Source organism: Bactrocera neohumeralis, chromosome 4 (genome assembly GCF_024586455.1).
Source record: "Bactrocera neohumeralis isolate Rockhampton chromosome 4, APGP_CSIRO_Bneo_wtdbg2-racon-allhic-juicebox.fasta_v2, whole genome shotgun sequence".
Classification (NCBI taxonomy): Eukaryota; Metazoa; Arthropoda; class Insecta; order Diptera; family Tephritidae; genus Bactrocera; species Bactrocera neohumeralis.
The window spans coordinates 698,808-710,460 of NC_065921.1; the positions used below are offsets into that span (position 1 = coordinate 698,808).

The window sequence follows — 11,653 nt, forward strand, 5'->3', positions numbered from 1 at the left end:
TAAAAATTTCACCGTGAACTGACGATAGAAATGTGTATATACATATATATATATATATAAATAATGCTTTGATTGGAGGCAATATCATAGAGGAAAATAATTTTAAGTTAGTGTATGAAATAACAGCAAGACATTTTATAGAATATATAAAATTTTAAACCATCTGTGGTATAATCAAATGATGATTCTGTAATCTTCTAATGTAATAGTGGGAACAAATTTACTAGTAGCCATCTTATGTGGGTCGTAACTGAACTTAAAACACTTCCCATTCCAAAACAGCGACAAACAACTTCACCCAGAGAACATCAAACATTTACATTCTCTGCTTCACCATTGTTTATAATAAATCTTATTAATACTGAACGGTAAAATGTCGCAAACCGAAGGACGTGTTTTTACTGAAGCTGAAAAAGCACGCATGGAACGTAACCGCATAAAAGCTTTACATCTCAGGCAGGCCAAACTAGTTGCATATCCTTATCGAAAAAAGTAAGTTCACAGAATAAGATTCGTGTAAATATACCTACAAATGATTTATTATAAAACTATGCTATAGAAATGGAAGTTCAAACACCGACCAAGATTCAATAATAAAAGTACAGGGCACTAAATATATTGATAGTGGAGGTGGCTTTCTGTTAGAACAACCCGTTATTAAATCAGCGGTAACTTCGGAAACCATAGAAAATGGATCTAGAGGTTCTAATACAGACATCGTTAAAGTTTCCAATGATGCAATTAACATACCAGTAAACTACGAGGAATGTCTGGAATGTGGAGATGCTTTTGTAGAATCTTATTTGTTTAGCAATTTTGGTGAAGCTATCTGCGACAAATGTCGCGACCCTGATGGTCGTCACTCATTGATTACCCGTACCGAAGCTAAGGCTGAATATTTGTTGAAGGACTGTGATTTTGACAAACGTGAACCTCCATTACGATATATAAGCCGAAAAAACCCACACAATGTTCGGTGGGGAGAAATGAAACTTTATCTTTTAATGCAAGTTGAAAAGCGCGCAATGGATGTTTGGGGTACTGAGGAAGAACTGAGCCGCCAACATGAACTTCGTGAAGAAAAGCGTGAAGTAACTAAAGTGAAAAAATATAATAAACAAATGAAACAGTTGCGTATGGAAATTCGAAGCAGCTTATTTACAAAGAAGACGAAATCGACTCATGAACATGATTTTGGCCCCGATACGTACAATGAGCATGACGATAATTATACACACACCTGTAAAACGTGCTCCTTCACAGAAACCTATGAGAAAATGTAGAACATTTATTATGATCATACAAGTATTAAATTAAATAAAATTATTTCCTTATTAAACATGATTTTTTATATTGCATTAAGATATATTACTTCAAGAATAATACCTATTTTTATTTCTTTACATTAATGATTGTATCCAAGCATACATCAACAGTAATCCAAACCGTTTTTGTGTTTTATAATATTTATTCTTTTTTTATTTATTTTTTGTTGCAGAGAATGTAGAATTATTAATTGTTCTACATTCTCTGGTTTAATGCAGAGAATTCGAGTCTCGAAAATCAATATACTGCAAAAAGGTATTGTAGAAGATGAGCAGAGAAGGTTCACGGCGCGAAGAACGTAAAAATATTTTTGGCTAACTCGGTCGAGATGAAGGAGTTTCACCACTGCCAGCTCGGCAGGAGAAAATTTACCATTTTGGCTTGAACAATTTAATTTTTTCAATCCTAAATGATTTTTACTACGAAATTCATTTAGAACTAAAATTCCGTTGACGATTTCTTCTTCAACTTTCATTTTTGGCGAAATTTCCCCTCTTCTATAGATATATTATTATATATGTATATGTACATACATATGTATATACTATATGTACATATATTAGACTTAGAAAAAAATCTAACTACTTGTATATAGTATACAAAAACTTTTCCAATCAAAAAGCAGAATCCCCTCTTTATCTTTCATTTTGGCGCAATTTCCCCCGTAAACCATACATAGAAAACATACTTTAGAAAAAGTCATATGTAACATACAGGAACTTTTCCGCCAACCAAAATTCACCTGCATTTAAATACACATGTGTGTATGTATATTGCCCTGCATTGGTTCTCTTTTATTTATATTTACATATATTAACATGTTACTTCTCATAGACTCTAATAATATGTTCGGACCGACATTGAAAACATTTTGAAAACACATTTGTATGTTGTGGAATCTAAGTCGTTCGGACCGACAATGTGTGTTTTCGATGAGTTTTCGCTGACAACTATCAATAGCGGCATTCTCTTGCTCTTACAAGATTGCACGATGACACAAAATGCAAAAATCCTATACCGAAATATGCAAGGCCAAGAGACCACCCATTGCAGAACCTAGTGATATATGATGGCACGAAAATAAACGTGGGGTTTGGTCTGACATATGTATTTATAGCCATTGCAAATAATTTTCTGCGTGTGTTTGTGTTGTGCCGTTGCACCATGAGGAAAATTCTGCAATTTCTGCACCGCCCAAGGTTTTGCAAGAGCAAGAGAATCCCCCTAATATGAGAATATTAAGCGACAGCTGTTTCTGTATATGGAATGTAAACAAATATCAAACGACAATTTAGGGCCGGCAAAATATGTCTTCAAAAACATCGATTAAACTAGAGCAGGCACCGATTATAATGAGTGGAATGTAAGTTTTCAGCGCAAACGTTTGACAGATTTTACATGAGCGAAAACACAAGTCCGAACATAGTATAAAAACCCCTCAATCGCTGTTAAATGTGGTGAAACACGCTTATAATTTGTCTGTGGTGAGACTCTCTCATCTCTGACGAGTACCCCTTCGAAAAGTTACGATATCTGAAACGCGAATATTCTCTATTACAAACGTTCTCTGCTCTGCGTTTACGTTCTCATCTGACACATTGATTTATAAATGTCAAATCTATTACTCAGTTGTTGGTGGATATTTATGCATTTTTGTACGGCTGGTGACTTGGTGACTTTTTGAGAAATAGTCAAGAATTTTCCGAATTTGATTTTTACGTTTTAGACGGAATAGTTTTCTAGTGGTTAGTTGACCAAAACCACTTTTCAAATAATTCAGATTATTTATTTGGGTGTGCTGGTGTGTTTAAAGCTTAAATCCTAACATAAGTGAATATCTTAACAAGAAACCTCGCAAGAAAGTTAATCTGTAATCTGAAAAATTCTGCCTGACAAAATGGAACAAACACAAATTACCGACGCCGAGAAAGTGCGAATTGTTTCCGACTTTATTATGCATGCGCCACCTGGTGAATTCAACGAAGTTTTCACCGACGTACGTCAATTGCTCAACAATGATGCGTTGCTAAAAGAAGGGGCTAGCCATGCCTTCGCACTATACAACAAAGAACAATTAACTCCGGTGCACATTGAGGGTAGCGAATATAATGCACTTATATCCGAACATAATGATTTGGGTAAGTATATGTGCTAAAAATTTTGTCAGAAAATATTAGTCTCTGCATAACATACATATATCCACGCAGCTACTACACACGTTGAGTCATAGCCAAAGTGATATTTTGTTCACTACTTAGCTTATCTTAGCTACATACAATATGATTTGTTTACTTGATCCATAAAAAATGTCCAAACAAATATATGGCTGATATCTTGAATTCGATAATAACTATCTAATATTAATAGATCTTTCAGTATTTCGTAAGTTGAGTATCAATTTTACTGATCCTAGTATAAATTTTAAAGTTTTTAATTTTTTGTTAATATACTTAATTAAATAAATTATATATATATAGAGTATTTTATATATATATAGAGTATTTTATATATATATAGAGTATTATAAATTTTAAAGTTTTTAATTTTTGTTAATATACTTAATTAAATAAATTTTATATATATATAGAGTATTGCGGGGTCGTTTCTACTCTCCTATTTATTTTATCGTATATATTGAATTTGCATTCCCGTACTTCATTTTACAAGGACAAGTGAAGAACTTACATACTTAACAACATTTATTATAGAACATTTCCTAATTTTATTAAAAAGTCCTGTTAAGGTAGTTGGAAGCTAGTTTTAGTTCTACTAAATATTTTCCATTTACTCACTAAAATTACATTTTAAAAATATTTAAAAAATTTTTCTGCAGTATAAAAATATTTTAATTTATAAAAAACAAAAAAAAATTTCAGGTAATGGTCGTTTTTATGATCCTCGAACCAAACAATCTTTTAAGTTTGATCATCTACGAAAAGAAGCCAGTGATTACCAGGATTTGGAACCAGATGTTACAGCTGAACCGTGGCGTGCAGCACTTGATTTAGAAACGATTAACTACACTAATAGTCATTATCGTAATGGTGTATGTATATGTATTTATTTTATCACCAATAAAATGTTATTAAGTATGTTTCATTAAAAGGTATCTTCGGTATTTGGAAAGACACAAGGTGGTCAAATAACTTTAACAGTTTGTATCGAGGACCATCAGTTTCAACCAAAAAACTACTGGAATGGGCGATGGCGGTCCCAGTGGAGTCTCGCATTGCAACCTGGAAGTGGAAGTGCAGAACTTAAAGGAATGCTTAAATTACAGGTTTGTATGAGAATTTAGACTAAAGTAATAAGTGTTCATACAAAATATTTAAACATATATACTGTCCCAAGCCATGGAATTATGAAAGATATCCATTTTTAGAATGTTTACTCTTATCTGCAGAATTTATTGAAGTAAGGAAAGTTTTCATTTACTTTCCCTTAGAAAACGCTTATACCTACTCTAGACATCAAATGAAAGTATCAATTTCTCAGACGTTATTTCAATGCAGATTTGTTTACATAAATAATTAGTAATTCATGCAATATTATATTTCTATAGGAATTTAAACAACAAATTATAGAAAAAAAATCTTTTTTCACTTCAAAATAAAAACTCTAGAGGTAGTCAAATGAAAGTATAAACTTTGAAAAATACAAAAGTAAATTTAGTAAATTCTATTTTCACCTTGTTGCACGATGATGTTCGTAGTTTCCGTTACATTGTACTAATGGAAACATCCAAACCAAATCTTTCGACCAACTTCATCGATGGAATTTCAGGGTTTTCAGCAATCTTTCTTCTTATAATTTAAAATTCAGTTTTACTTTGAAAGAAATGAAGCAAAACTAAAATTATACTTTCATTTGACACGCACTCATAGGCTCACCAGCGAAGACTAATCACTTTTGATCATATATATGTACATATTTTTTGCGTATCAATAATAAGTGCAAATTTTACTCCAAATGCTTATTTACATAACGGTGCGTCTTCATGACATGCTTTATAAATTTATCTGAGGTCGTCAGTTAGTAATATATTTAAACTTTCATTTGATGCCTAGTGTATATATAAATACATATCTAGGGTGCTTTAACCGAAACCTCAATTATTTGATTGTTCATACATTTTTCGGCTTATAGGTTCATTACTATGAAGACGGCAACGTGCAACTTGTTTCAACCAAGGAGTTCAAGGAATCAGTGGTTGTATCTAATGAGCAGCAAGTGGCCAAGGAAGTTATACGTTTGATTGAAGAAGCTGAAAATGAATATCAATTAGCGATTTCAGAAAACTACCAAACAATGTCTGATACCACCTTCAAAGCGATGCGCCGTCTTTTACCAATTACTAGAACTAAAATTGACTGGGGAAAAATAGTAACGTATAGTATTGGTAAAGAATTAAAAACGCAATAAGGTTCGGGAGATATTGAGGGAAACTGTGAGAGGAATACCGACATATAAGAATTAAAATATTAAATTTCGGATTGCCCATTCAATCTTCTTATAGCGCTCATAAAAGATCTTAATTCAAAAATCTACAAATTAAAAGGGGTTAAAAGTTAATAGATTTAAATCGCTTAGTTTAAAAATTACAGAAACTCCTCCTATTAATCACATGATGATAATTTAAATAAAAAATTAAAACGCTTTTCATAAATGAAATATGGATTTTTGTAAAATTTTCATTAAAACCAACACTTGCTTTATATATTTTAAAAGATTTATAAATAAATATGTTTAATATATATATATACGTATATCTGGTGACTGTTCGAATGTAACATTAGAGAGCTATATTTTGGAGCAATTCACGCACCATTGTCGCCTTTGCCTTTGAATGCGGAAAATGTGTTAAGTAATGTATTATAAGGTACTAATTTTGTCAAAAAAAAAATTCTGGACTTTTTCGACAACATGAAGATTTAGTAATCTTGAAATCTTGACGGTATACATACTATACATTTATAATATGTGTATGCATAAATATATTAAGGTTGGTCGCGCTCCTACTTCGTCTTTTGTGTAGCAAAGAAGTCAAAACCACTTTTGCAATATATTAGTTAAAAATTTAATCAATAAAATATCGAAGCAAACTTTTTTTTTTGACATTTATCAAACGTTACTGCTGCTTAGAAATATATTCTTAATATATCTACATACATATTTTTAATAATTTTTTGAAGCATATTTCTCTCTTTTGCCAACTATGCGCTCGGCTCGGCTTTGAGCGCTCACTATGAGGCCCCCTTAGGTATTAGTGCTCTTCACGTTAACGTAATGAGAAAATTGTTTTAACGTACAACTTAATCGTTGACTGAGGTTTGCATTGTTTCAGATTTTTTTATAAGAAAACGTTTGTCAGGTTGGGAGCTCAACTCTAATTCTAAGCGATCGATGAACCAACTCGAATCAGGTGTCCGATTCGCCCAGAAATACATTTTACCTAAAAAATAAGTTAGTTATCATTTGCCAGTTTTCGTAATTTTAATTGAATACCTTTATCTTTAACACCTTTTACATGAACCATAAATTGGGCAATTTGCCCGTCAGAAAAATTGCTGCTGTCACTTAAATCAAATCCAAGCTCTTTAATTGGTTCACCAAGCAAACTCGACGCACCTGGAATTACATGTTATAAAATATTTGCTATAAAACTATGATACATACCCTTGTGCTGTCTTAGGGTTTTTAGTGCTATTCGGAAATATTCAGAGTTTCTAATGTTATCTTCAATTTTATAACGCATGTACATTACAGCCGTAATGGAGGCAAATGCTCCATAAACAGCAATTTTTCCTAGTGTTTTATTTGAGGGAAATCGCATGATTTGAACTTAAAATCTCTTTATTTCATTGTACAATATTAATTTTATAGAATTCAGCGATATGGATTTCTTTTGTCTATTTTTTCGGATGAATCAGCTGTAATCACGAGTTGCCAGTATATTTTGCAAGTAAAAATTTAAATATTTGAGACAAGCAGCTCAACTTTTAAAACTATCACGCAACCGAAAATCCCAATTGGGATTTTTCTTTTAACTCACTTTTAGAAGATGAAAATTTTCAACTCAGTAATCCTTGCAGAGGAGAATACGACTCAGCTCCTTTATATATTAAATAAATTATTTTTTAATGGTAGCGCTGTATCTGATAACCAGCTGATTGATATAATTAAGGTTATACAATTCCAACTGTTCAAATCCCATTATTGGTGCTATACCCATTTTATTTAATATCCCAGCTAAAATTTTGTAAAATTAAAAATGAATGTTGCTATTTTCACAAAATCAATATACGCTTTACGGCAAAATTTGATAACACAATCATTATGGAGATCGTATGCGAAGCCAGCGCCTGGTAGGTAATATCTGACTGATGTTGTCCTGTTTAATATTAAGTAATACCATATTTCAGCTGCGATTGGAGGGAAAAAGAAGAAACTAGGAAAGCTTGGTCCAGTAATAGAAAAAAAAGAAATCCCAGTTGAGACCGATGCTAATAAACTAGTCAGTTATGTTTGTGGAAGCAACATCTTAAAAACCGGTGAGGATATTAAGGTATGTACCAACAATATTTTAGTATAAATATTTGTTGACTGTTGCTATTAGCTGAAAGCAGATTCGGAATATCCTGACTGGTTGTGGTCTATAAATGTTGATCGTATAATACCTATAGAGCAAATGGACCCAGAAACAAAGCAATATTGGCGACGTCTTCGGAAGCAGGGTCTCAGACGGAACAATCAACTAAGTAAATTGAAAAAATTTTAGTTTAATATTTGTTATTCAATCGTATTAGTTATACAAATTGGAAAGATATTAAAATTTATTAGTACTCTCCTAATAAACATACTCTTGTTTATCATTGTATATAAATCAAGGGTGATCAAAATATTTAAGTCTGGAACCACACGAACTTATCAATAAAAACTACAGCAACGAAATATTCCGATTAAAAATTAATATTTCTACTGAATAACAAAGCAATGGCTTATCATGTTAATTTCGAGTGATCCACCGGGGATAAAATCCGCGCCACCACCAATCAACTTGCTTGTTGTGGTCTTTTGCATATTATTTTCAAAAATAAGTTGGCTGTGGTAAAATGATTAGTGCCTATACAACATCTGTAACTTTTTAAAGATTTTCAGATATATAGTAACTCAACTAAAAATGATGCCACTGTTAACGGGCTGTGTAAAAAGTTTGGAAGAATAATCAACCGACCAGCATACTAGAGCGGAATGTAAACTATGTAAACATTGTACAATACACAAACATATGGTAATATACGTTCATATGTAGTTGAAAATAAATTGTGCCGTTTCCATTAAACAAGCCATATTCCCACCGTTGCCCGCCTAAGAAAACGGCATTCTTTCAAAAACAAAGTCTGAGACAATGCAATTTTAACATATAAACTTTTTTGAAAAATTTGGCTTGTTGCTAATTTATTAAAATAACGTTTAATCCATTTCATTTTTACAACTAAATCTAGTGTAAATTTATACCATTACCGTATAATGGCAGATAATTTAAACGCAATATACATATATGATACATAAATTTAAATTCTTTAGAAGCATATACTTAAAAGATCGTATCTCAATTAACTTAAGGCTATCACTATAAATAATAAAGCGCATTTTTTACAATGCAAATTTTTTCAGATTCTTATATTTAATTATTCTTTGAGTGCAAAACTTAGTTTTCCGCCTTTCATTTGTCAGCCCTGAACAAAATTCATATGTATCTTTGTTATTTGGTAAGTTGCTATTTTTCAAAGTCCACATTAAAACTTGTATCGCAGTCAGCAATTCGTGGGAATGTAGTTTACACGATTTAATAGTAGTTTAAAAACGCTGCACTACACACCAAACTTCAGGATTTTAAATGGCAAGATATGCCTTGACTAATATTTATTATGTTGTGCCAAGAGCTGCATATCTGTAAGGTATTTGATAATGTGTACTTTTGCCTCGGCCTTCTGTCGTACCCCTAAAGTGTTCAGCATATCGGTCACTACCATACCAAACGACTGATCCTCAGCGCTAACTGCTTGAGTCATTGAATTTTGAAATATTTTAATTGTATTTAGCATATTGTCGTGATTGTCCTCCTCGGTACGTTCTCGTTTTAGTGCTGGTTCATAAAAATACGGTTTTGGGTCCTTGGCGGCGGCGGTTAACTGTGTGTCGCCTGTAACTGTAATTTCTAAACGTGAACCTAGGTGTATAGTATTATGTTGAACTTATGTGGACAAATTTTACAAATTGTAAATCGTTTGATACATACCATGCGGATGTGCTAGAGCCTGCGTTGATGTTGTGGCGGTGCCATTAAACGGTTGTGCAAATACATCCACTACAGCTTGTTGTTGTGTTTGCTGCTGTTGCTGTTGATTTGGATCAACTTGTGCAACCTGATTGTTGGTCTGTTGTACATTATTACATTTGCCTAAGAGAGATTCTCGATATTGTCTGCCAGTTTATTTAGTATATGGAGTAGATAACGGAATTATTAGATTTATAAATATACATAGGTATATGAAAATGAGCAACAAAGTACCTTATGGAATCCACAAGGAATTGCATTTGTTTAAAGTAACGCCAGCGAGATTCCTGACACAATTTCATCTCACGTGCGAATTTATCACGCAAACTTTTCCAACGTTTCGTACATTTTTGTTCTGAAAATAATTTATTTATTGAAGTAATAATGTGTTTTTTGTTCCAAAATTATTCGTTTGGCTGCACATACATACAAATGTACGTATGTATATTAACTGCCACACTCCTTTAGCAAAAAAAAAATATTAATACAGCGTCATATAAATTTTCTTTATGAAACTTCTCAAAATAATGTCTACTCTGAACAAGGTATTGTATTTAAAAAAAAAAAATTAAAAAAACTAAAATAAAACAGTGTAGAAAAATTATCAATGAAGCGGTAAAAGAGGAAAACCAAGAACCGGAAACGAAATGGAATAAAAAAATTGCCACTTGTTAAAAATCTGCATGTACTTGATAAGCTGTTGATAAAGACGTCGCCGCAGACTGTAAATTGAGTAGACTAGTGACAGTGCAGTTCTGCTTTCCAGTTTCCCCCCACAGACGACTGCACCGGAGAACTTAAGGCATAAGTTCTCTGACTGCACTGCATTAACTTACAAAACTCGCATATATAAATACTTTGTTCTTATAGCTGATTCATTCACTCTCAAAGATGTTTATACGTTGTCTAAAACTTTCGTACAACCCGCAGCGCAAGAAGTCAGCAGACGCACTCGGCAACAAAGTACAGCAACGCAAGCAGTAGTCAACAGCGGCATTCGCACGTAGGAGAAACGCGGTAGCTTCGTCTGTTTCGCCGTAAATCGAACATTAGCAGCAGCCATTTCTAGTCACATACAAAATGCCACATTCGTGCATACATACATATGTATGTATGATGTTTGTTAGTGACGGCGCCTTCTTCTGACTGAACTTAGATATATTGTGAAAATAATTTTTGTATACAAATCTTGAAATTTTTTATTTTACATTTTCGACTTGCAAATCTAACGCTCAATAGATTTTTTTTCCCCTGATACAATATATCACCACATACGTTCATAGATAGTACATAAATACCTACCAGGTACTCCAAGTAGTTCTGCAATCTGCTTCCAAGTTTGGGCCTTCCTTACAAAGTGTTTGTAATTGTAATGTGACCGGTCGTATATAACAGGATTTTGCTTTACTGCCTCAATAAGATTAAGATCGAATTGAGTCTCCAAGTTAGCATCCAATTTTTCCATTTTCAGGGAATATTTGTTTTCAATTTTAGTTACCGCTAAATTACTCTTGCACGTTTATTTTTCTGCTGCTGTCTACCGAGGCGCCCACCGAATTCTGCCAATGATTTACACACTTGGATTCTGCAGAAAAATATATATTTTTATTTTCTATCAAAGTCGACGGTGGCTGCTAACCGTCATATATTTGTTTGTTGTTTCTTTTTCTATTAAAGCAGAGAAATTTCTTTTGTAGATGTTTGTATAATCACTTGAAATTCCGAACTGCGAAGCGCCGCAAGCGACATGAAAAACTACTGCGGACAGAGATAGCCGATGCCATTGACGATGGCCGAAAAGTCGACGAAAACCTCGACTTCGGCTGTCTGATGCGCAGCGCTGTAGCAGAGATGCCACAGAATCGGTGTGGGCAGCATCGTTTTAACTCTACCAGATGTATAAATTTATTACACCTGAATATGAATTACGAATTATTAAATACATATATAAAATTTACCTGTAAATGTGACCAGTGTAATTAATTT

General features: G+C 32.9%; 5 protein-coding genes across 9 annotated transcripts; 3 read left to right on the top strand and 2 right to left on the bottom strand.

Annotated features, from left to right (window-relative positions):
- Positions 1 to 66: 66 nt before the first annotated feature.
- LOC126756408 (DNA repair protein complementing XP-A cells homolog) lies at positions 67 to 1,339 on the top strand. Its single transcript, XM_050469463.1, has 2 exons — positions 67 to 492; positions 560 to 1,339. Exons 1-2 carry the CDS (start codon positions 374 to 376, stop codon positions 1,281 to 1,283), a joined length of 843 nt encoding a protein of 280 aa, XP_050325420.1. The 5' UTR covers positions 67 to 373; the 3' UTR covers positions 1,284 to 1,339.
- Positions 1,340 to 2,944: 1,605 nt separating this feature from the next.
- On the top strand, positions 2,945 to 6,092 carry LOC126756407 (F-actin-capping protein subunit alpha). Its single transcript, XM_050469462.1, has 4 exons — positions 2,945 to 3,464; positions 4,203 to 4,372; positions 4,433 to 4,606; positions 5,473 to 6,092. The coding sequence occupies exons 1-4, from the start codon at positions 3,224 to 3,226 to the stop codon at positions 5,746 to 5,748; spliced, it is 861 nt and encodes a 286-aa protein (XP_050325419.1). The 5' UTR covers positions 2,945 to 3,223; the 3' UTR covers positions 5,749 to 6,092.
- A 287-nt stretch (positions 6,093 to 6,379) lies between these two features.
- On the bottom strand, positions 6,380 to 7,260 carry LOC126756414 (uncharacterized). Its single transcript, XM_050469474.1, has 3 exons — positions 7,003 to 7,260; positions 6,832 to 6,954; positions 6,380 to 6,778 (listed from the first exon to the last, which is right to left on the bottom strand). The coding sequence occupies exons 1-3, from the start codon at positions 7,157 to 7,159 to the stop codon at positions 6,639 to 6,641; spliced, it is 420 nt and encodes a 139-aa protein (XP_050325431.1). The 5' UTR covers positions 7,160 to 7,260; the 3' UTR covers positions 6,380 to 6,638.
- Positions 7,261 to 7,498: 238 nt separating this feature from the next.
- Positions 7,499 to 8,181, top strand: LOC126756415 (39S ribosomal protein L54, mitochondrial). Of its 2 annotated transcripts, none has more exons than XM_050469475.1 (3): positions 7,499 to 7,691; positions 7,749 to 7,891; positions 7,943 to 8,181. In XM_050469475.1, the coding sequence occupies exons 1-3, from the start codon at positions 7,598 to 7,600 to the stop codon at positions 8,102 to 8,104; spliced, it is 399 nt and encodes a 132-aa protein (XP_050325432.1). In that variant the 5' UTR covers positions 7,499 to 7,597; the 3' UTR covers positions 8,105 to 8,181. The 2 variants fall into 2 exon arrangements, with proteins under 2 accessions (XP_050325432.1, XP_050325433.1); XM_050469476.1 differs by having other exon boundaries at positions 7,556 to 7,695.
- A 569-nt stretch (positions 8,182 to 8,750) lies between these two features.
- On the bottom strand, positions 8,751 to 11,434 carry LOC126756409 (transcription factor Adf-1-like). Of its 4 annotated transcripts, XM_050469465.1 has the most exons (5): positions 11,307 to 11,432; positions 10,970 to 11,252; positions 9,902 to 10,022; positions 9,629 to 9,813; positions 8,751 to 9,559 (listed from the first exon to the last, which is right to left on the bottom strand). In XM_050469465.1, the coding sequence occupies exons 2-5, from the start codon at positions 11,130 to 11,132 to the stop codon at positions 9,246 to 9,248; spliced, it is 783 nt and encodes a 260-aa protein (XP_050325422.1). In that variant the 5' UTR covers positions 11,133 to 11,252; positions 11,307 to 11,432; the 3' UTR covers positions 8,751 to 9,245. The 4 variants fall into 4 exon arrangements, with proteins under 4 accessions (XP_050325422.1, XP_050325424.1, XP_050325423.1 ...); XM_050469467.1 differs by having other exon boundaries at positions 8,751 to 9,538; positions 10,970 to 11,434; XM_050469466.1 differs by having other exon boundaries at positions 8,751 to 9,547; positions 10,970 to 11,433.
- Positions 11,435 to 11,653: the final 219 nt, after the last annotated feature.